At 46.0% G+C, this 24,651-nt stretch overlaps 1 protein-coding gene across 4 annotated transcripts; it reads left to right on the forward strand.

The window, feature by feature from the left end:
• The first annotated feature begins 427 nt into the window (after window positions 1–427).
• ERO1A (endoplasmic reticulum oxidoreductase 1 alpha) lies at window positions 428–24,335 on the forward strand. Of its 4 annotated transcripts, none has more exons than XM_068947538.1 (16): window positions 443–611; window positions 8,044–8,163; window positions 10,017–10,100; window positions 12,415–12,453; window positions 12,983–13,059; window positions 13,150–13,223; window positions 13,689–13,809; window positions 14,577–14,614; window positions 15,906–15,917; window positions 17,086–17,112; window positions 17,283–17,375; window positions 20,053–20,299; window positions 21,052–21,121; window positions 21,487–21,573; window positions 22,137–22,270; window positions 23,914–24,335. In XM_068947538.1, exons 1-16 carry the CDS (start codon window positions 495–497, stop codon window positions 23,972–23,974), a joined length of 1,401 nt encoding a protein of 466 aa, XP_068803639.1. In that variant the 5' UTR covers window positions 443–494; the 3' UTR covers window positions 23,975–24,335. The 4 variants fall into 4 exon arrangements, with proteins under 4 accessions (XP_068803640.1, XP_068803639.1, XP_009675186.2 ...); XM_009676891.2 differs by lacking the exon at window positions 443–611 and adding an exon at window positions 675–1,253; XM_009676896.2 differs by lacking the exon at window positions 443–611 and adding an exon at window positions 1,273–2,735.
• Window positions 24,336–24,651: the final 316 nt, after the last annotated feature.

Genomic DNA, 24,651 nt, shown 5'->3' on the forward strand with positions numbered 1-24,651 from the left:
TTCCTGTAGTCTGAGCGCAGGATGAAGAGCCAGCCACACGCTCTGAGATACGTGGCAACGGATCGTCATCTCGGCCAAGCAAAACAGGCCCCCTGTGCGCGCCTGAAGGGGAGCGCGGATCCGAAAGCAGGCACCGAGCTCCAGACCTGCAGCCCGAGAGGGCGCCTGACTCCCGCTGCCCGGCAAACCTGTACGGATCGGGGCTACCGGCCCGCCTTTCACGGAGCCGATCCCGTTTGCGGGCGCTGAGTCAGGACGGGGCCACCTGAGGCCGGTACACGTGAGCCACGTCCTGCGCCGACCGGCGCTGCCCTCGCCTCTCGTCCCGGCGGTGGAGGGCTGCGCGGCTCCCCGCGCCCCTCCTCGCCGGCCGGGCTGCGTGCGGCGCGGCGCGTAGCCGCCGGCGGCCGCGCCCCCGGCCAGGGGCGGGCCGAGCCGCCGCTTCTTCTGCCGGCGGCGGCGGCGGCGGAGGGCGGGTTGCCGTGCGCGGCGAGATGGCGGCGGGTCGAGGGCTGCGGGCGCCGGGTTTCGCCGCCTTCCTGCTGCTCCTGCTGTTGCAGTCGCCCCCCGCGCTGCCCCGCGGGGCGGCCGAGCGCCGCTGCTTCTGCCAGGTGGGACGGCACCGGGCGGCGGGAGGGGTGGGCAGCCCCCCCCGCCCTGCTCCTCGGCTCCCTGCTAGCCGCGTCCGCCGGCGGAGATGGGTGTTTGGGCAGCTGGTTTGGAACCAGGTGTCCCCAACCAGGAGATGGGGGTCAAGGAGCTGGGCGCAGGGAATGGTTGCTGCGCGGGTTCCTCTTGGCTTGACTTCGCACGAGCAGGCGTGCGCGATCAAGGAATGAAGATGGCACGGTGTGTTTAGCACTTTATTTTTGTTGTCCTTTTAAGAAAGGACGCTATTGTAAAGCGTAGTCTTGCGGTGTTACGGTTCCGGTGCGTACGTGCGCATCAGGAGTCAAGAGCGGAAAAAGAGAAGAAATGTAGGTGTGCGCTTGGCTTTGTCTTTCCCTTCTGGATGGTTCTTGGCACTTTAAATTGATTTGAAAATGGTAGATGTGGTCATAAAGAATCAAAAAGTATGCTCTGCAATTCTTTATCTCTACAGAATTTTTGCTTGTGTGTTTCCTGTGAACAGTACAGATAAACTCTGGTACTCAGGAGACTAAGTCAGAAGTGCGATGTGAGATAAGCAGCCCTAAACACTAAATGAAATGGTATTCTGTCATATGAACAGCTTGCAGACGTTTTCCTCTTGGGTAAGAAGCACTGGCATTGTATTTTATGCATTGCTGGTTTGTTGCAACACACTTGTTTACAGATTAGCATATGCTTGGGTGTCATGTTTTGTTTCAAGATTTTTTTTTTTCCCCGGAGTTTATTACCTTTATGAAATCATGTTATGTAGCACAGAACTTCTCAGCCTTAGTAACCACTTAACCTTTTAAAAACACACCTGAGGGCCACCCTATCTTTTTGAAAAAAATAGAAAAATAACCTGCTGATCAACTTGTGCAGCTTTGCCTTGGTGGTTTTTATTTACCATCAAGTAAAGCGTAGGCTAAGTCTTCAATGTTGTGTTTCGCTATGCTTTGCTTACATACTTGAGAAGGCCTGGGTATAGTGGGGGGGTTTCTTCCTGGGAACCATCTTTTGCTGTCTTGTGGGCTGTCAGATTAAGAAACCTTGACATAGGGTAAAGGTAAGAACTGTGACTTGTTCCTCAGCTGATGCCGAGGCAAGGCAAGGACTGCTTTTGAGAGAACTTGCTCCAGCAGTGTTTTAGATGCTGAATCAACTCTGTTGATGATACTTCTTGAATCAGTCTTGCACTCTTGTCTATCGTGGGGTTTCCTACTACTAAGAGCAGTGCTTCACCTGCTTTTCTTTGACTATTACGTTAGCCCTTCCTTTACTTAGAGACTGTTGCTATCCAGTCCTGAAACTTCTATTAAAAGCGGCCATCTGTTACTGAAAAACCTGCAGTTTCACATACTGCTTCTGCTTTCCAATCTCTCATTAGCACTGAATATCATTTCAGTATCAGAGTTCCTTTGAACTGTACAAGCAGCTTGTGTGCCACCCAGATATTATTCCTGTTTGCTTATGCATTAATGCTTTAGTCCACTATGAATCCATTTTCTGTATGAATTCCTAGTAATTATTACTCATTCATTGTTTACAGACTCATGTAGCTGCATTAAGGTTATGCTGCAGGTGTTTGGCAGACTGGGATTTCAATCACGAGCTGAGAAGCCAGATTTCTGATCTGGCAAAAGGTTGTTTTTCCTTCAGGGGTTGTTTCTGTGGTCAGTACTCTGTCATTGAAGATGAGGCTGGCCGCTGAGAGTTACCTTGTTCTTCCCTGAACAGGCTTTCAAGCCACTCTTGCATTCTTGTTAAATTGGTGTTTACCCACCAAGAGCCTTCAAGGCAGGAATTTGTATCTAGCACCATTCCCTACATCCGTCGGGTGGCTTGGAAGGCAACTTCCAAGTGCTGAGCAGCTGCAGATCCTTCTTTGCAAACAGATGCTTGGCAGTGCCATCCGACAGTGCTTCACCCTCCATGGTCTAACCTCATCCTGAGGTTCCCCATGTGAGCTCCAAAAGCCCCCACCTTGGTCCTCTGAGCAAAAGACTGGGGAGGAGAGAAGCATCCGGGCCAGCAGGTACTACCTCCAGAGCAGACACTGGACACGACTCCTGGCTGCCATCCTGCTCCTCTTGATGTGCTGGCAGGTATGAGAGACACCTGACTGGACTGAGTGCCACAAGCGGGAAGAGCTGCAAGTCACTGAGGGAAGCTGAGGGTGGTTTCGGGAGAGTTGCCAGGGCAGTAGGGAAAGCCACTGGCTTGCTGTTAGCCTGGCACTAATGTGGTTTGTTTGGAGGAGCAGGCAGCTGCCAGGGAAGTGGGCACAGACTAAAATAAACTCCTCTTTTCACCCACTGTAGTGCTCCCCTTCCCTGTATCCTATTCCAGCTGCAAGCGGGAGCTGCAGAAAGGAGTTTGCCTTTTTTCCAGCCCAGCTGTGTGCTAGGTGGTGGTGTACGGGTGAGGGAAGGAGCCCACGGCAAGAGAAGAAAGCCCCAAATCAACTGCCCAGGGAGCGTTTGCATGACACGGAGGGAAGCAGAAAGAGGTGAGGGACAGAAGAGCAAGAACAGCACTGGCAGTAGTGCAGAGGAAAATAGACTGACAGGAGACTGAGGAGGAGGAAGAGGAAGCTTGGGGATTATGTAGTGTCCGTGTGTGGTGGTGATCTGTCTTTTGTGCATGTATTAGTGTTAAGGGGTTAAGACGTGTTGTTGTGGAGGGACAGTCAAATACCTTCCTCTCTGCTTACTCAGCAGTCGGGGCCACTTGTGTGCGTCTTTCTCCGTTCCTTTGCATCTCTTTCCTCTGGGCAAACCCAGCCCTGCCCGTTTGTCTCATGCCAGGCTCTCACACCCCTTCTGGGTGGAGCAAAAGCCATTACTGCTGCTCAGCTCAATGATTCACGGGTGCCACCAAGCATACGTTGCAGGCTTGGGACAGAATTGATTCATGTTTCATCTTCAATAGCTATTTTAGTTATTGAAGACTGAAGATGCAGATAAATATTGGGGGACAGTTTTTCTCTTTTTTTTTAAGGCACTACGCGTTTTGGGGCACATATTTGACACGTGCTGAGGTTCAGCTGCTCTGACAGCAGGAGTTACAGCACAAGACAAGTGAGTCTGTGGCTGCATGCAGGGCTGAAAGAAACAGGTGCTGGGGGGGCAGGCGGTCGCACCACCCAGTGGGAGCACTGGATTGATGAATACGTACTGCCAAGTGGTCTGATATTGCCTCCTTCCCTGTGTCTTAAAGTGGGTCAGCGTTGCTTGCTGGTAGTCTCAATGGGGCTTTGGTCTCAGTTGCCAAGGAGACTTGGCTCTTGATGCTGGTTTTTGCACTCCTTTTACATGTGATCTTTGATAGGCTGGGCATACACAGGCTTTCAAGCTTTACCAGGCCTGGCTCTGTTGTCTTTTAGACTCTTGCCCACCAGCCTGGTGGCTTAGAGAACAGAAAGGTGAGGAGACCGGTGAAACCTTTTTGGCCATGCATAGCCTAGAGAGTTGACCTACTTCTGCACAGGCTGACTTGAACCCTTTTGAGCAGGAAGGAGCTTGGCTGCTGACTTGAGCAGAGCTTAGGTCTGTTAGCAGAGCTTAGGTCTATTAGTCCTGCCCAGCGCTTCCCCTTTGCCTATGCTGCTCCCACAGACATGTTTCTGGTGGCATCGTAGCTGATCTTCCCACCAGTGCTCTTCTAAACTGAGCAGTGGATTTTTGGAGTTCTCCAAGGATGACTCCCATCTGCTTCCGAATACTGTGAGAGCATTTGAAGCCCTTGACCCTAAATTATTTTTGGAATGACATTATGATAGATTGGTTCAGGCTTGAATTGGTTGCCAGACCTAGTGAAGGCAGGCCTGTTGCAAATAGTACTTGCGCTCTGTTTCAGTTGAGAGCTTGTTGGATGCTTGGATGTTATCTCTTACAGGGATGTGATTCCCTTAGAGTGACACGTTTGTCTAACATGGATATGCGGAACAGCTGAAGATTATCTACAGATCCCATTGTAGGTCCCTTTTAGGCCAGCTGAAACATGATCCAATCCATAAGCTGCCTTCCTCAAAGGATGCTGAGTCTCTAGGAAATAAATAAATTTTAAAAATAAGTGTGTTTTTAAAATTTTGAAACAGCTTTGGATTGGATAACTGGATTAGCAAGCTGCTCCTTTCTTTTAAAGGGCTGATTCAGGCTAGTGGAAAGCTTAATAGCATAGCAATTAATCTTTATTTTCCTTACCTTGCAAAACATGACAAAGTACAGCGTGTGAGGATGAGATGGTGGGCTTTGAAGTGAATAAAAGAAATGGAAGTGAGCTTCCAAATCATGGTGGTTTAACACAAATTATTGTTTCTTTTTCAAGTGGAGGAGGGCAACATGGCCTGCTGCAATAGATTTCCCCTCCCTCCCTCTCCCCTTAGATCAGGGAGGCTGAGCACAGAATTGTATCCAGAGCCCTTTTGAAAAAAGACCAGTTTACAAAGCACTAAGTTGCAGTATGGAGCAGTCCAGGTCTAGAGACTGGCACAGAGGGCACTCTCAGCAAGTTTGCTGATGATACTAAACCGGGAGGAGTGGCTGATACCCCGGAGGGCTGTGCTGCCATTCAGAGGGACCTGGTCAGGCTGGAGAGCTGGGCAGAGAGGAACCTCCTGAAGTTCAACAAAGGCAAGTGCAAGGTCCTGCACCTGGGCAGGAATAATCCCATGCACCAGGACAGGCTGGGGGCTGACCTGCTGGAGAGCAGCTCTGCCAAGAAGGACCTGGGAGTGCTGGTGGACAACAAGGTGACCACGAGCCAGCAGTGTGCCCTTGTGGCCAAGAAGGCCAATGGGATCCTGGGGTGCATTAGGCAGAGCGTTGCCAGCAGGTGGAGGGAGGTGATCCTGCCCCTCTCCTCAGCCCTGGGGAGGCCTCACCTGGAGTCCTGGGTCCAGTTCTGGGCTCCCCAGGACAAGAGACATGGCGAGACTGGAGCGAGTCCAGCGGAGGGCGACAAAGATGAGGAAGGGACTGGAGCATCTCTCCTAGGAGGAAAGGCTGAGGGAGCTGGGCCTGTTGAGCCTGGGGAAGAGAAGGCTCAGGGGGGATCTGATCAATGTGCACAAGTATCTGAAGGGAGGGTGGCAAGAGGATGAGGCCAGACTCTTCTCACAGGTGCCCAGCGACAGGACAAGAGGCAACGGGCACAAACTGAACCACAGGAAGTTCTGTCTGAACCCGAGGAAAAACTTCTTTCCTGTGAGGGTGCCAGAGCCCTGGAGCAGGTTGCCCAGAGAGGTGGTGGAGTCTCCTTCCCTGGAGATATTCAAAACCCGTCTGGACGTGATCCTGGTCAACATGCTCTAGAGGACCCTGCTTGAGCAGGGGGGTTGGACTAGCTGATCTCCAGAGGTCCCTTCCAACCTCAACCAGTCTGTGATTCTGTGACTGGATTCCTTCCCATTCTGTCTAGGGTGGAAGAAAGCTGAACTTTTCTTCAAGGTGCTGGATGTTTTATCCAGGCTACCTTTTTTCCTTCTTGTGTGACTGTGTACTGGGAGGCCAACTGCTTCTTTTCTGCCTTCCTGCTCGGAAGAAGGGCAGGGAGTTTTGTAACCCCAGTAGCTATTACCACGGGTGTGTTTCAGGTGACGTGTAGCTCTTAGTGGGTTATCTGAGGGCTGTCCAGAAATGCATCAAGCCATGTCGTTCATGTTTCTCACAAATGCTTCCTTTTCTTTTCTCTCTTTCTATTTATTATTTTTTAATTATTATTTTTAATTATTATTTTTAAGGTTGGAGTAGCACCTATGGTTTGGAATTGGGGAGGTTTATTCTTGATGCTTGCAAGATTTTATTCCCTTTCCTAGGTCTGACTGCTGAGACGACCTTTAGACAACCCTTAGAGAGGCTGAGTGCTTTCGAAGTAAGAAAAGAAGGAGCCACTTAAACAGCCTGGCACCTTCTTGGATCCTGTGCATCCCCCAATCTGCCTTTTTGTTTCTGGCCTCCGTTTGGAAATTTTTATGCCACCGTTTGGCAGTGTGTTCAGTTACGCTCACCGGAACTGCCCGGGCTGATGTTTTCAGGCTTCTTCCACTTGTCACTGCTTCCAGCTTCTTTTCTTCTGCATGGAAAGACAGCAGAGATTAGCCATGGTTCCCTAGAACAATGTAGTGTGATGTGTGTTGTTTTTTGTTTGTCTCCTACCAGGGTTTTGTAGGCTTTCTAGGACAGAAGTGGCGAGAAGATTTCTTATCATAAAGAATGGGACATTTACTGCAGTTTGCTTTATAAATCAACAATGTCCATTTAAAACAATTGCCTTGGTCTTTAACCCCTCAATTTACTTGAGGCTGGAGAAGGGCAAAGTGCCACACATTGTATTGCATCATCAACATCCAGGAAAAATCCTGGGGAGCTGCGAGTGAATGAGTAGTACACTTGCTTCCTGGCTGGGATGATTTCCCCAAGTACTTGGGGGCGGGGGGAAGCAAAACTAAAATTACTTTGGTGTTGTGCAACTTCCTCTCCCAGCCAGTAGTCTACGTGTGGGAAAGCCATAGCTGACTTTGGGTTTTTTTTTTTTTTCCCCCTCCCCTCCTCTCCAGGACTTATACGCAGCTTGCTGAGTTGCTCAGGCTGATGCAAGAAATATTGGCTTTCTAAATCAGATTTAGAACAATGTTTTCTTGCCAAGTGACTCTCTGAGGCCAGGAAGAGACTATTGCAGCTGCTGTGGTTCTGATTAAACCAACTGCACCGTAGCCGTTTTTCTGATTTTTTTTTTTTTTTTTTTTAAAAGCAAGGAGTTTCTTTGAGTTCTGTAATCTTTGGCGGCATTATTATTGCTTTATTGGTCCCTTAAGCAAGTGCTAGCTCTCACCTCTACGCCATGCTGCCAGGAGTGATGTACTGAAGAGGCTCGTGTCGAATAAGAACCTGAGCAGGGAGTGTGTATGGCTCATTTCTGTTATAATGGATCCTGCACCTTGCTGGACTTGGTCCTGATACAATTACACAGCTCACAGAAATTTGTATCTGATGTGTGGGCATGGCAAAGGGCTGTGGGTTTCTTGTTTGTTGTTTTGTATGTATGTAACAGTCTATTTGAATGTGTCAGTCATCTCTAATCTTTAAAAAGATGGAAGTGTTCATGAGATGCCTGCTATTCTGACATAAATAAACTCTTAAAATATCAGTGTATGTTAGAGGAAAAATAATCCAGAATAAAACTGCTTCTCCCCAGTCTATAAGGCAACAAGTACAGGACAGATCTTACCTATATGCATCAAAACAAACTCAATTGTGCTGGATTGGCAGAGAATTTAATGTTTAATTCCAGTTAAACTTAACTGGTTGTCCCTCTGGTAAAAGGAAAGAAGATTCTGAACTGAAATATTTTATTGTTTGCGATGTTAAAAGGTACTAGCTAACTTCTCATGTGAACTTTCTTATCCAACAGGTCACTGGTTATTTAGATGACTGCACCTGTGATGTAGAAACCATTGATGCCTTCAACAACAACAAGCTTTTTCCTAGACTGAATGAACTTCTGGAAAATGACTATTTTAGATACTACAAGGTAACTTTTTTCAAAACAGAACTGTGTGTGTTTTGTGTGTCACTTTTTTTAATCTCTCTAAAAGTTATTGCTGGTCTTAAAATCAGATACCCCATTTTAATCCTAATTTTTCAGAGTACGGTCAGTAAGTCTGACTTTTCTGCTATCAAGAGAATCTTATTGTGATGTCAGATGCTTATAAAATAGACTAGATAATTTTAAAGATATTTTCTTTTTTTTCTTTGCTCTTGGGAACTCAAGCAGTAGGCCAGTGAAATGCTTTGTTTTGCTGACTTATGGCTCAAATGTTGATGACTAGGATCAATATTGCGTAATGAGAATGTCTGATAAATAAGCCAGGCTTTTCATGTTAATGGGAAGACACTTAAGAACAAGCAGATGAATTAATCACTGTTACTGCCATACTGTTGTTGTTAGATGGACTCTGCTCCCATTCAGTGAGATTGCTCATATATGCCTATACGTGGGGTTTGGGTGCAGTGGGGTTTTGGAGCAGTATTTTGCTTGCTGAACGCAGACACTGTTCAGGGACTCTTACCTGATCGTGTCTGCGGTCAAAACAGGTGTTCACGCTTCTGTAAGAACAGTTTTAAAAGTTCCCAACTTCACGGCACTACAAAGTAGAAGAGATCCATACAAAATCACTGGGGTAAAACTGCACCTCCCTGCTGCCCCTCCAAACCTATAAAGCCTTGTTAAATGTTAGTTGCTCTAGAAGAGTGATACTTGATACCAACTCACAGAAAAGCAAGACTAAGGTATGTTCAATACACTTTACAAAGAGCTGTGCTGAGCTGAGATGTTCACAGTTGTGCCCCAGCACCTTCAGTCATTACTTCTCGGACTTGAGGTAGCTCAGGATGTTGTGGGGAATGGGACCTGTTTGCTTTGCCTTTTTTTTTTTGCGATGTTCACCCTGTACAGAGATCCAGCCAAAGGCTGTTCCGCAGGCCTAGAGTCCTTAGCGCTAGGCTAAATCTTATCATAGATAAGACTTGTTACAGAAGTTAATGTCCTCTCCCTTTGCAATGTTGAGATGTGTAACAAAAATATTAAGATTGGTCTGAAAGAAATATGAATGGAAATGTCTGTGTGTGAAAGCACCAGGAGAAACAAAAGAGCAAGGATTGAAAGAACAGCCTGTAGTGATAACCAAGGACATGAGTGACAGCAATCACACCAATAAGCGCCAAGGGATTTGTTGTTCCCATCAGGCCCAGAAGGCTTGCACACCAAGTCCAGAAAAAAGATATTTGACAGCAGAAGACCTGCGCTCTGGCCATGGGAGGATGGCAAAAAGATTACAGCACATCACATATGCTATCCTCTTCTTGTTCCTCCAGATGGGAGGCAGGGTGCAATTATAAGACCTCCAAAATGAGAAAACTGAGACAGCAGGTAGCAAACTTAACCAAACTTTGCTTTCACAGAGGACGAAGTGAGTGATATTCTGAGGTCAAAGACTGCCCCACCATTACTGTTGGCTTCTAAAGGGTACAAAATGTTGTAGCACGTGACTGACCAAAGAAGTTTGTCACTGCCCAACAAGAGCCTCAAGATAGGATGAGGATTCAGTAGCCAATGTGCCTTGTCTTCTGTGTCACCACAAAGAGTCCTGGCCGGACCGCAGGGCATATGTCTGGTATAAGAGAATGAGTGTGAATGACTGAAATCAGTTTTGTTTAAATGTCACTCTCCTCTTCCCCTTTATCTTTCGCTGTCTTCCTCAGGCTTTTATTATGAGTTTTGTTAAGTGGTGTACCAAAACACTAAGGGTGTGTCTGGTAGACTGTGGCTGGCAGTTGGTTTGACTGTATGACAAAATGTGTAATAGCATAATATGTTCCTTGAAGGTAAACCTAAAGAAACCTTGTCCTTTTTGGAATGACAGCAGTCACTGTGGAATAAGAGATTGTGCCGTAAAGCCTTGCCCATCTGTAAGTACAAAATCTATTTGCTTACCTCTTTCATGTATTCAGCTTTTGTGGACCAAGAGGGAGAAATGGCCAAATTACTTAGTCTCCTGGCTATTGTAGCTTTAGCAAAACTGTGGCTCTGATGGAGCTTTCTTAGATGCAGTAGTACTGAGATCCATGAGAACAGCTGAAATGCCAAGTTCTTCAGGTTTAAAGAGAGACTGAGCTTTTAGTAGCTGACCCTCCGCGAACTGCCAAAAACTTGTTCTGGTCCCTCTTTTATTAGGAACATCAGTGAAATGATTTTTCAGGCAAATCCACTATTCTTACAAGAAGTACCTCTTGTGTGAATTGCCTGGATACTCACTCTGCTAGCCTGTGAGCAACACTGTGATTTGCTTTTTTGGCTGATGAATGCAGACCAGCCCTTGCAGATTTTCCAGCAGTCTCCATAACGTTAAATGGCTCTTTCAGACTCGTCTGTTCTCCAGTACAAAAGCAGACGCTCTTGTGTTTGCATCCTGGACAAAATACTAGAAATTTTGCATGCACTGAACTAAACGGAAACATCTTGGCTGGAGAAATCTGCCTGAAAAAAGGGAGAGAGAAAGTGAGTGAATTAGAAGTTGGTTGCCGGTTTGATAGACCTACCGAGAATGCCACGCAGCCTGGTTTTCCCTAGTTGGTTACCAGCAACCAACTATCTTGCACTCTCAAGCTTGGGTCTTTAGTTTGTGTGCCCAGCGACAGGACAAGAGGCAATGGGCACAAACTGAACCACAGGAGGTTCCGTCTGAACCTGAGAAAAAACTTCTTGACTGTGAAGGTGACAGAGCACTGGAACAGGTTGCCCAGAGAGGTAGTGGAGTCTCCTTCCCTGGAGATATTCAAAACCCGTCTGGACGTGATCCTGGTCAACATGCTCTAGAGGACCCTGCTTGAGCTGGGGGGTTGGACTAGCTGATCTCCAGAGGTCCCTTCCAACCTAAACCAGTCTGTGATTCTGTGTTTGTGGTGCACAGGAGTATGCCATGCTAACAGATATTAGGATCAGGAACCCTCTTCCATCCATAGTACTACTGTATTTTCCTACTTTCCTTGTATTTTTCAATGTCACTGTAGTTTATTTTCACACATGATTTAAAGTATGATGCCTTGGAAGCAGATGTTTACCCCCCCCCCCCCCAACTTGATAGTCGGACATAGTGTAGCTGTTAGCTTGTTTCAAAAAAACATCTAAGCTGTTATGACATCTTGAAACAAGCTGGCACAGGTGGATGAAAAACCATCATTTGTTGTACAAATTCTGATATTTGTGTTGAATTCATTTGTACTCCTTCTCCCTCTCTGCCAAATTACCCTACCCCTCAAGCAATTCTTTTGTTTCGCTAGTCTCCAGGAGATACCTACCATGAACTAAAACAGGATGATGGCTTTTAGTTTTGTTTTTGATTAAAAGGATCCCAAGTTTTGTTAAATACTTATTTTTTTCATTAAAAAGGATGTTTTGGATAGTGATGATGACTTATGTGAAGGTGTAATGTTGCAGTTACATTAATATTAGCTGGAATATGTTCTTAATTTAAATGTGCATTGCTGCTGGAGTCCACTTACTGACTGTGCCACTGCTGGTTTTAATTATTTTGCTTGGGATCCATTTAATTCTGAAAGCAATAAAAATAACCTTTGCTCATTGTGGGTTCCTCCCCTCCGATTGCAAATACTACCATCGTGAATGAATTTTGCCTCCTAGCACTCCTGCAGTGCAGAACCAGTTTTATTGCCTTCCTATTGATGGAAGAAGTGGAAGCTGAAAAGAACTTGGAGCCTGATTGTCTTGCGCTGTATGGGGCTGGGAAGCCTGAAATGGAAAAAAAGCTTTTGAATGACTTGTATCAAGGCTGGGAGCTGCAATATCTGAAAAGAGGCATCTGGGCTTGTGCCAGGAAGGTCTGCATCACCTGGAGACAGGATGCCAGATATCAGCTGATGGGAGGGAGGAGTTTCCAGCTCCTCCAAAATTTATATTGGCTTCACTAGCCTTATGCTTGAGTACGCAAAACATAACCTGACATAGCACCCGTGAAAGGCTGCTGACCTGTTCAGAAGAGGAGTCTTGCGAAAAATCACAATAAACAAACACTGAGAATGTTGCTTAACGTTAGTCTCTGGAGGAGCCAGAAATCAAATGTGTCATAAGTTTCAGCTGAGTGGTTGAATACCTTCTAACTTTTAGGAACTGTGGTAAACTTCTCTTTTTTTTTTTTTTTCCAGAGATTAGACTAAAAAGCCCCATCAGCCTCACAGGTAGCATGTACTCAATTTTGTCTTTCAGAATGAAGTCCCTGATGGAATCAGATCTGGACGTTTTAAGGTGAGCGTGTCTACATGCACAAAATGACACTGGTTACAGGACTAGTTTTGTGTCAAATCCAGCTGTTTAAAAAACAAAACAAACAACATTAAAAACAAAACAAAAAACATTACTTCGCACCCGAATAAGAAGGTGGGAAGTAATGGTCAGGATGTATTTCATGGCTAAAATTGTACCCTCTTCAAGTGTTTAGCATACAATAGAGCCTTGAAGTGAGTGTCCTGAAGTTGGTTCTTCCCCTCTGCTAATGTAGGATAGTTTGGGAGACTTTTTCCAAGAGCAAACGTCCTATTTAGGCACAAAATGCTCCTCTGGCAGTGTTGGAGGCTGTTGCAAGTCCCAGCAACAACTGCCACAATTGCATAAGCTTCTGAATATCTGCAGACATCCTGTGGAAATGCAGGATGGGATGAATCATAAGTGTTTCTGATGCTTAGGCTATTTAGTGTGTTAAAGGCAGAATTCTAACAGTGGTAAAAATGCTTTTTAATCCTTCCTCCCTACCCCACCCCCTGACTTTTCAACTCAGTATTCAGAAGAAGCCAATAACCTTGCTGAAGAGTGTGAAGAAGCTGAGAGACTTGGAGCTGTTGATGGGTCTCTGAGGTTTGTCGTCTTTTTCCACAATCCTTCCTTTTCTTGAAGGAAACCTGATATCAAATGTCCTTTCCAATAGTCTGTCTCTCCCCTTTGCAGTGAGGAAACCCAGGAGGCTGTCCTTCGGTGGACGCGGCACGATGACTCTTCAGACAGCTTCTGCGAAGCCGATGGTATAGGGACCTATTTGATGTGACAAATTTTGTAATGTGATTTAAGCGCTTTAAATTCCCTGCAGAACTTCCAGGCCAAGGTGTAACTGGCAAGCCTGCAGCATATGTGGCATTGCTACTCTCTCTCTCTCAGTGTTTTGAAAATAATGTGAGGTAAATGTTCCTGACAAAGCTTCTTTGCTGGTCAAGGTCTTGTGGTGTTTAGCAAGTTAGCAACTTAGATGGAGCATGCTCGGTGTTAGCTGTGCCATCAGTGGCCTTGCCCTCTGATAGCACTGAAGGGCAGAGAGCTGTGCCCTGCTGTAACGGGTTGGTGTGCAGGAAATACTGTGTATGTGCCTTTTAGGAGAGGGACTGGTCTCTTTAGAAGACTGTTTAGTATGTGAAGGGGTGGCTGGATTGGCACTGGAAGGCGTCATTTTTCCATCAGAAGCTTTTGTCACTGACCAGCACTCTGTTTTACAGACATCCTTTCTCCTGATGCAGAGTATGTGGACTTACTGCTGAATCCTGAACGCTATACTGGCTACAAAGGACCAGATGCCTGGAAGATCTGGAATAGTATTTATGAAGAAAATTGTTTCAAGTAGGTGCTTAGGGAGACAGGTTCCACGAGCCATCAAGCACCTGCAGGTGCTGATTTTTGCAGAGGGACTGCATGTGTTTTAATCACTCCATCACCCCCATCCTCTGCTCCTTGCAGCAGTGCTTGTTCCGTGTGGGCTGTCGGAGCAGGGAACAAGCTGCGTGGCTGCCCTATGGCTGGGGGGCGAGCCCTCCTTGCTGTTCCTTGTATCACAGTCTTGTCGTGGTGCAGGCTTCCGATTCAAGCCCCGCAGCGTGGCGAGGCAGCAGCCTGCCAGGAGGTGTACATCCGTTGTGTAACGTGATCCCGGTCACGTAGTCCTGTCCTCCCTGGCCAGTGCACGCTGGTGGCTCAGCTGAGTTGAACTCTTCTCCCCGGTCTCTAAGCAGAGTTCAGACTCTGCTTTAGGGTTGTCCTGGTGTCGCTGTACGGTACTGGTGGGCAACTGATCTGTAACTGTAGTCTTGCTTGCTGTGATCTCTTCCGTGATCCTCCCCATTCGCAACAGTGCTTCTTCTAGCATCAAGTCTGTGGCATAATGTCTGCTTGCACTTGTATAGACATGTGAGTTTTCCTGGTTACAGAGAAAATTCTGTAGCTTTTTCTTCTAAGAGAAAGCTACATTTCTCTCTACCCTTTTCCTGACTGAGCAAAGTTAAAGCACAGGAGTTCTTCGATCTCCTTAGGCTGTGTGACTGCTGGGAGGTAGGTTTCTGCACAGCAATGAGACAATCACTTACATTACTTAAATCACTTTTCTTCCTTAGGCCTCAGACTGTAAAAAGACCTCTGGCATCTGGTAGAGGTGAGTCATTTATTCATCCTGCTAAATGGTTTGGTAGTATGCTGATTTGAGCTCCAGGAACAGTAAATGTTATCTGAGCTGCTTCTACTTAATGAGAAATGTCTTGGCTCTCGATCGAGTCTGGAATTTTATGGATAATATAAAGGGCACCTGGAAGGATGTCTTTCTGGCATTCATCGTGTGGAAAGGGAGTCTGATTTGCTACTTGTAGAAGAGATGGGAGCTTTGGTGGGACTAGGAGCAGGACTGAACCTTGAGCCCTTCCTGGGCACCGGATTTCTGTGCTCACAATGTCAAAAGCATCCATGAAGGTCTGAAGTAAGACCCTGCTCAGGATCCTCTTTGGAAACCAGCTAGTAAGAGAAACTCTGTGCTAGTAGCTAAGACCAAACAGAGTAAATGCAAGTAGGGAAGGGATTTGAAAGCATAAAGGGTTTATTGCCCAAGGCTGCTAAGAGCCCCCACATCTCCTGATGCCCCTTCCTGCCCGGACATCTAGAGCATGCTGCCTTGCTCCTCCTTTGTTTGACCTGAACCCTCTGGTGTGTCATGCCGTGTTGTTTAAGCCCAGGAGAAGCTTGTTCAAAAGCAACTCTCTGAAGACCAATCCAGCAGTGCCTTCTGTGGTTATCCCTGAATTTTTCCTAGGTTGTGTAGGTGTTTTGCCCCATTCTTTGACTGACCCTTGTGCAAAGGAGCAGTGCTCCAGGAGCAGCTCTGGTGAAGGGAGTATACAATGGCAATTAAAATATTAGTGCTTCCCTTGATGACTTCTGTTTGGTGCAAGATAAAAGAAATAATGTAGGTTCCCTGAGAGGACAGGGAAGGACTGCTGTCCTTCAGATGAGGAAGCAGGAGGACAAAAATAGATGATCTGACCTAATGCCTGTCAGAGTTGCTGCTAGTGACTATATATACTGCAGGAAGTAGGGATGGAGTCTTTGAGTAACCTGCCGGAGGTCATACAGGAGATCTGTGGCAGAGAGGTAGACAGTTGCATTCTCTGTTCTACGGTCTCTGCTTCAACTTTTACTTCCTTTGCAAATATTGATCCATTCTGTGCTGGTCAGGTTATTCAGGAGCATTGCTCACCTGGTATCTTTACCGCCTGCAGTTTGAGATGCTATTTTGTGTATTTAGAATAATTCTAAACTCTGGAGGTGCTTGTTCTCTTGTCAGAGCAGATCAAGAGAAATCTGAATGGTTGTGCTTCAGAGTTTATTTTTGGTCACGTGTAATTTTTATCTCCTCTTTTCTCCCTCTCCCCTCCCTCCCATGCTTTTCTCTTCAGGAGATGACGGAGGTGAGTAGTACTGTTTTTTCTGATAACAGAAACAAATGCAGATTCTTTATTGTGTTCTGTCATGAGCTGTAGCATTAGAGTAGTGCACCTGGCTAGCAAAATCATTGTGCAGGCAAAGTCAGAAGTGGTCTTGAAATTCTGCTGCATTCAGGGCCCTGTGGAGAGATCCCTCTGAGCTCCGTGTTCCTGAGGCCAGCCCACCCTTGTGTGGATGTTACAAAAAGGAATCTGCAGGTTTTTTTTGGAGCACAAGTCCCGTTTGAAGATCAAATCACTGAAGTGTCCAGTCTTCAGGAATAAGACTTACCATTGTGTTTCTCGGTATATGTTAGTGCTAATTCTGGTGTAGCAGAAAAGCATCTTTGAGGGAGAACTGGCCATTACATAGGGAGCTTTCCAAAGAACTGCAGTCCCAATAGCCTCTGGCATCTGGTAGGAGTTGGGTGCCTAATTTCCTTTGGCCCTTCAGGGCTCAAGTCTGGGAAGGGCAGTGCCCTGGAGCTTTTTGCCCTCTGCAGCACTGGGTCTGTGTGTGTGACGTGCCTTCCTGTCTCCAAATTATTTCCAAATCATTCTGTCGTCTCCAGATTATTTTCTACCGTGTAGCAGGGTGTTAGCACAAAGCACTGGCTTGTGTGATTGTACATACTTGGTTGAACTCTTCTATTTCTTTTTCTTAATAATAAAAATATCGCTTTCCCCACCCTGGCCAGAAAAGGAAAACAAACTGTGGTCCTAGCCTCCCCCTAGGCCATGGCATTCTGCAGTGCTTTTGCCCCACAGCTCTTGCTGAGATGGGTGGGAAACACCATGTGCTATCTCTAACTGCTAGCAAAGTGAGTCTCAGAAGTGTCAGCCGCAGGAGTGGGGAGGAAAACTATTTTCATGCTCTTCTAATGCTCCTCTCCCTCATTTGGCAAACTGGAGCGGACAGAGTTCCTCTAGGGTCTGACATCAGAGAGAGCTTTAGGGCATCAGGCTTGGCTGTGGGAACAGCCCTCCTGTGCTGCAGCGGGGAATGCACTGGTTTGTCACATTAGTTCCCTGTTCCTGCCCTCCTCTGAAAGGTGTGGCCAGGGAGGTAGCCTAAAACATGACACAATATGTTAGAGCCCTCCTGCTAGCACAAGCTCTTTCACTCATGTGCTCGTTTTCCTTTTGTTTCCAGGGCATACGTTTTACAACTGGCTGAAAGGTAATTCTTTTTCTAAACTTGGTTGCTCCTCTAAGGATGAATGCAAAATAGCCAGGGTGCGGGTGGGAATTATTTGTCACACTTAAGTGAGATTAGATTTCTGTCTGACAGGCAGGAGAGGAAAACTCAACGTACACTTTCAATATCTTGAAATGTCTGTTTTTTTTCAGGTGTTTGCATAGAGAAACGAGCTTTCTACAGGCTTATTTCTGGTCTCCATGCAAGCATCAACATTCATTTGAGTGCCAGGTACCTTTTACAAGGTAAGTGCCACTTTCTGTGGTGACTCTCTGGTGTCAGCTGTAAGTTGACACTGGAGTTTAACTTCTGTGGCTCAGCTAAACACCAGCTGAAGCTCATTCCAGCAGGGTTTGGGCTTACTTCTATTGTTCTTCTCTTCCCTTCCTCGGCACACAGGTAGCCACTGGTTGTATAATGCAATCAGGAATGCAGTTACCACATGACTTTAGATCTGAAAAGGGCTGGGCTGTGCTCCTTACCTAGACCTCCAGCTTGCGTTCCTTTTGGTCTTCCTCCAAGCTTACTTTGGAGCACATCGTTTTCCATGTGCCTATCAGGCTGCCTCTTTCTAGCCTGTCTCTGACAGTTTAGCAGTAATCTCTCCTAAACTGTGAGATGCTTGGCTGGGATTTTCCAAGATCCTTGAGCGGTTTCTGTATGCCACTTCTATTTCCTTTGCGTGCCTTTGTCCACAATTCGCTACACGAAGTATTGTTGTAGTTCTAAGTGGTACCTGTGGACAAGGCCTACCAGCTTTATTCTGTTAAAACTTGCAAAAATCAAATACAGGCGACTTTTAAATTTAAGATAACTGTAGGAATTTACTTAGTTAAATCTAAATTACTTATCCAATTAGATTTAAGTCTCTACGGACCCAAAGGCCTCACCTTGATGTAAGTTACACTATGTTAGACCTAGAGGAGATAAAATAACAAGAGAAACATCAAAGGTAAGAGATGACTTGGGACTCTGCAAAAAAGAGGATTAGGACATCAGCTTGGCTACAGATAGACAAGCAAAGACACTTATTTTACTTATGCAGAATGGGATACTTTCTGTTGGTGAAAGGCTAGAGAAAAAAATCTCTGCTCTGAGAAGGTGTTCTTCTCTGTTCAGCTCGGATCTGGGCAGACATTCCCATCATAGATGCCATGATATCCCTGTAGATTGCTTAGCTCCTGAAACTGAAAGACAGGAAAGAGTCCTTCCCTGCTAGGCTGGTCATCTATTGGCAATTTAGAAGTTAAGATCTTCTAAAGCTTCTTGTATTTTTCATTTTAATTCATCAGGTTGATATGACTGTATTATAACTTACTTCCACTACATACTGTACATAATTAGACAAATGAGCAACAGAACCATGCTGTGAAAGCCTCTTCTGTCTGGGGCAGGCTTCTTGAAACCTCTTGATTCCTGGGTCAGTGGGCTGTTGAGTTTCTGCCCATCTCCTGGGATGGTGGCACAGCTGTTCTCCACTTCAGCTGCCCCACCGTTTATTACTGACCCAGCAGCAGTCTGAGCAAAGATGCTGGCCTGCACTGAAGCCTGGCCACGTGTGCGCTCTGCTCTGCTCTCGGGGTGGCAGGTCCCAGTGAGGACAGGACCAAGATCTTGGCATGGTAAACCACTGCAGCAGGGTTTGCCAGAGCTTCTCTGGCAGAGCCTTTGTCTGAGGGAACCCTGAGATTTCTCTTAGGTTGTTTAGTTATCTGTAAACAACTCTGAGAATCACAGAAGAGGGATGAATATGGGCCCAACTTCAGGTATTTCGCTGTGCTCCCTAAGTTACGATCCTTGTCACCCTGCTCCCTGCGTATTCAGTGGAGAGGGGCTGGTAGAGCTTTTTTAGAGAGGTTTTCACATGTCCCAGTGAAGTAGGAAGGCTCAGCTCTGACAGCTCTTCATCCCATCCTGCATACATTCCCCCAGCTGCAAGACAGTGGTCACCCCCCTCTTAGGGTGAGCGTGTGGCACGTGAGCAGAGATGCCCAGGCAGTCCCTGGCGGAGCTGCTGTCAGAGTGACGCTGAGCAGTGCCGTGTAGGGGGTGCAAGCAGTGTATCTGTGTTAGGACTGTGCCCTGCTCGAGTGTGTCAGCACTTCACTGCACTGGCCTTGTGGCTAGCTTGGATCTCTACCTCACAGTGTACAGCATACGCCCTCCTGGTTTAGACTGTAAACAGTCTCCCTTGCCTAAATCTTCTGTGAGCTTGATAGCAGAAAATACAGGCCTATCTCCTCTGATTCTTGGCTGCTTTCTTTTTCTGCTGCACTGCCTCCCTAGAAGGAACTTTCTTGAGGCCCTCATGTTCATTAGGGAGTTCCCCAGCCTCTGATTTGCACGCTGGCTCCTGCTGCAATGTAATCAGGAGGTCTGGGCTGTCTGCCTTTGCAGACATTCGGACCAAAGCAGTGAGACCTCTTATGACTTCTGCAGCAAGTCAGTGGTTAGCTTTTGAGGGCAGGAATGACGGAAACGAAGGGCTCTGGGACCTTCTCAGCCTGTCCGGTACATCCACGTTGCCCTTGTCACTTGCAGACAAAACTGCTCTCGGAAACAGTCAGTTCAACTGATGGAAAACTCTTGAACTAACTTAATTCTGTTTAAAATGGGTAGTGTCTATTTTTGGCTTTTGCTTGTAAACATGAGTGATATTTTTGACTGACTTAATGTCTGTGGGAGTTCTGCATCTCTTGGGATTTTAGTTTAGCTAAAAAGACATGCCTCTCGGCACTTGAGCAATTTTGGGAGAATAAAATCGCTGTGACTATTGTAAGTCTTGGACCTCCTTGGATAGAGTTATGTTTCATCATCTAGTTTGGGACAGTGGGATGAGATCAGCTAGAACTATAACCATTTACCTTATTTCTCTGTGTGTGTGTGTGTGTGGTGTTCTGTTTTGGTTTTTTGCTATCTCAGATACCTGGTCAGAGAAGAAATGGGGCCCCAATGTTACAGAGTTCCAGCAGAGATTCGATGAAGTCCTTACCAGAGGGGAAGGTCCCAGGAGACTCAAGAACCTGTATTTCCTCTACCTGATAGAGCTGCGGGCCCTATCCAAAGCATTGCCGTTCTTTGAGCGCCCGGGTTTCCAGCTGTACACAGGAAATAAAATTCACGATGCAGAAATCAAAGACCTGTTGCTGGAAATTCTCCATCTGGCCAAGTAAATACATTCGGTACCTGGGGAGAATGGCTCTTTCAACCTTGGCGGCTCTGAGCACGCTTAACCTTTCACTTAAAGCACCTAGGAGGGCAGGTTCTGGGTTCTTTCTTGTAGTGGGATAACATGATTTGTGCAGTAGGATAGTGCTGTTGGTAGTACATTGGTATCTGAATTCACATTGCAAAACAGGGTAATTAAGCCCACAGTTGAATGGCTTAGGCTGCCTTTTTGATTTAGCAAATTTGATTTAATAACCACCTATGTGTCAGCCTTGAAACTGGCTACCAGTTTGACTGACCCATGGAATGCCAGTCCTGGCTTCATATTTTTGTCTAGAAAAAATTCTAAATGCTTTGGTAACAGGGATTTGGGCTATTGGACAGAGTTGGGAGTAAGAGAATGCAGGACAGCAAACCAGATTCAAATAGCTATCTCCTAAAGCACGTTTGAATTTATCTTGTCGCTTTCCCATGCCTTCAGTGCCTGTGTCTGTTAGAAAACAGATTACAATTGCTTAGAAACCATAGAGCGATAGCTGAAAATCTCTCTAAGGTGAGATACAAGCTAAAATGGAGAGCCCCTAAGAGATTTAAGAAACGGAGCTTACACCTAAACATTTGGAGATGTTAGGCGTCTAAGACCTATTGATTTCATCTGCATGCCTAACCAGATACTTCTGTGGACCTGGACTTAAGCCATACGATCTGTAGAAAGATAAAACTCTTTTTAATTTTTTTTTAATTCCATTTCAGGTCTTTCCCTCTGCATTTTGATGAAAACTCATTTTTTGCAGGGAATAAAAAAGAAGCTGCTAAACTAAAGGTAACTGTCCACCCCTTCCCTTTGGGGCCCTTGCTGAAAGAATATTCAAGCTTGTGTCTGGAATAATACTAGATATGACAGGGACCTCGGTATGCTCAAGGTACCAGATCGGATATTTCTTACTCATTTTGCTTTCTGAATGGTTTGGATGTTGGTGAGGAGCTAGAGATCTTAGGGCGCACCCTAAGGAGAGCGGTGAATTGCTGCTGAGGACCCCATTTTGGGAAGCATAACACTAACTCAGTCTGACTGAATTTAGCCTGAGGTCTAACAGTAATGCACTACTGGATTTGTTTAAATTAATGCATGGAAGAAGTCCTAATTAGTGTTAAACCATGATCAACTTTAAATGTCTTTTCCCCTAGGAGGAATTTAGGCTACATTTTAAGAATATTTCTAAGATAATGGACTGTGTTGGCTGCTTCAAATGTCGCCTCTGGGGGAAGTTGCAGGTAAGTTTCGTCAGCAATTTGGTACAGGTCTGGAAACATCTCATCTGATGGGATTCTGGTGTGCAGATGCAGCTCCTAGATACTAATGCGCTCCCACCTACAGATCAGAGCATCTTTAGGCTTTACTGAGGTCCATTCAGCAGAAGGTAATGACTGGAGCTGCACATAGCCTTTACAGCTGAGAACTGGGCTAAGACACTGCAGCCGCTCCCTGAGTCTAGAGCGCGGAGCGGGTTCAGAGCCTCTGACTAGCAAGGCAGAGGGTCCCATGCAACTGCAGGTTTGGCGAGATCTGCAGTGAATTTGCATGTGGTCCCAGCAGAGGATTCCTGCCTACACTTGGTAGTTCTGCTACCAAAATGAATGCCAGATAAATAAAGTGTCCTGGCTTGGTTTTGCTTCCTTCTCTGAAGTGTGTGTGTTAAGTGAAACCCAAGTCTTGCGTTGTTAAGATGATGTCAACAGGAATCCTTGCAAAGAAGATGCAGGGAAGTAAAGTTAAATCTGTGAGTCAGACTCTGGATGTCTGCCCTTTATTAAATGGCCTTGTTTGTCATACACAGACTCAGGGCTTGGGTACAGCATTGAAGATCCTGTTTTCTGAAAACCTGATAGAGAAGATACCTGAAAGTGGCCCTTCCTATGGATTCCAGCTGAGAAGACAAGAAATTGTTGCTTTATTTAATGCTTTTGGAAGGTTAGTTTGAGACTTCTTGATTCTCTCCAGCTTTATGTATGCTGTTGTCTTGCACCCCATTTAGGCTTGAACAGCTCAATTCTGACCAGCAGCATTGGCGTTAACTCCTGCTCTGGTCATACTTGCTCATGAAGAAGCTCCCAAATGTCAGGTGCTTTTAATGCAGAGTGCAATAGTTGGAAAAGCTGGAAACAACTTCTTTGTAATCCTCATTTCTATGAGGACTTAAGCAAGTGCTCATATGTCCTGAGAGCACGTTGTCCTCAAACAGAGGTTGCTGTTCTTACTCATTCTATGCTCAGTTTAAATCTCCCCTTCAGGCTTCTAATTTTCACCAGTTTAGTTTCAGATCCTCATTTGTCATAGTTGTATTTAACAGGAATCTATCAGTCTAGCCCGTCTGGGGAGTTGAATGGGGAGTCTTGGCAGAAACAGAGGGCAACAAGGCCTTTAGGAGAGAGAGCATTGCAAGACATTTTGGTTATGCATTACCACTTAGTGGTGTTGACAAAACGGGAGTTTCTTGCGAATGACTCCTCAAATGAGGTTACTGCCAATAATGAAGTTCAGTGGTCCTGCTTATGTCTCATTTCAAACCTATTGAATTCTGTCTTCTGCAGTGTGGGCCCCCAGTGGAGACCTTTATGTACATCAGTCAAATTTAGAAATCCCAAAAATACCCTTACCCTGGCCTTTTCTAATTTTTATTTCTTTTCTCCTCCTAGCTCCCTCCTGAGCACAGCTGCTGTGTTCCCTTCAGAAAGCATTCCAGGCTCCTCTGGTCTGCCTTCACTTAGGCCGTGTTGACACAGCCTTTGGAAACAGCGTGCAGTCCTTACAGCCCCTCTGAAAGTCTGTTTTCAGAGGAAGTTGAGGGCTGAGAGAGGCAAAGAGCCTCTTTCTCCCTCACCTGCCCATTGCCCAGCTGAAACCTTACCTGGAAGTCTTCCTCTGTGTGAAAAGGCTGGAGCATACAGCTGGGGCCGGGCAGCTTTTTTGTCAGCAATTAGAGCTCTGGCTCCAGCTTCTCCACCTCCCCTAGGTGGATTAGAAGAGCTTTTTAAAACAGACCTCTATCCTTGTCCATTCAAAAGTGATATTGGTTATTCAAAACTTTCTTAAAAGAAGCAGCTAACCGGGCTGGGAAGGGCAGACTGTGAGGTCCTTTAAGGAAGAGGAAGTCATAGGCCTTATCCTGGGAATCTGATCTGGCATCTCCATAGATGCTGATGCTCCAGGGGCAAAATGCATTTAGCAAGAAAATGAGGCGGCTGACTCAAAAAAACCATTCAAAAGAAACCAGCTGATATGCAAGGTGTCTCAGCAACCTGCCTGGACAGCTGCTAATACTATGGTCTGTTTCTTGTCCTCTATTTAATGGGCATGTCTGATCGCTGCTAAGCTCCCTGTAACATCTTCATGCACTGTGTTTCTCAGTAACAGAAGCTTGTGTGTGTTCGCTTTCAAAAGAGTCTGCAAAACTTGTTTCTGGTCACAACTGAGCTCTTAACTAATTTATCTGACTTTCCAAGTTTTCGCTCTCTCTGAGCTTTACTTGATAGCAGTCTATTTCTTTGGAATCTTAAATAAGGTGTGATACAGGTGTGGCTCTAACGTTTTCCTTTTGCTTCCCCTGCACGTAGGATTTCAACAAGTATTAAAGAATTGGAAAACTTCAGGAACATCTTACGAAATATGCAGTGAATTCATGTGAAACAAAGACTTAAACTCTTACTGTTCAGCTGCCCTGGGTTCTGTAAAAACAAGCAAACGCCCATGGTTTCATCACACTCCTGAAGACGACAAGGTGAAGACCACTGCTAGACCTCCTGCTCCCAACTGATTTGTCTATAATCTGCTGATGCCAAATACTTTGTACAAAAAAGCTACTTTTTTACAAAGTGCAGGGACTACATGTAAAGTTTGTTTTATATATTGGAAGATTATTTTGGATAACTTTAAATATTGATACGTCATGTTGATGGATGAGACTGATCTCTTTGCCTTCAGAAGCTGGAGGTAGGGCTAAAAATGTGACATTGAATAAATTTGGGGATACAAGATACAGCTGTGTGTTAGGGCACATGCTTTTTCCTCGTCTGCTCTGTGATTCCAGCCCTCATTTACAGTGTCTCTACAGGAACTTTCTACTGGGCAAGAAAGGAATGCCCAGTGGTGACAGCAAGGGCTGTCTGCTGCAGCGTGCTTGCAGGAGCCACCTGTGCTTCAGGGCTGCTGCAGGACAAAGGTGCCTTGCTCTTACCGGTGAAACTTTCTCATGGCAACGAGGCTGTTCCTGATCGTCTTTGCTGGGTTAACCCTGCTCCATGGAAGGCTTTGGATTGCAACTTGGCTGTAAGGCTGCTGCGTCCCTCACTGGG

The sequence above is a fragment of the Struthio camelus genome, chromosome 5 (genome assembly GCF_040807025.1).
Source record: "Struthio camelus isolate bStrCam1 chromosome 5, bStrCam1.hap1, whole genome shotgun sequence".
Lineage (NCBI taxonomy): Eukaryota > Metazoa > Chordata > Aves > Struthioniformes > Struthionidae > Struthio > Struthio camelus.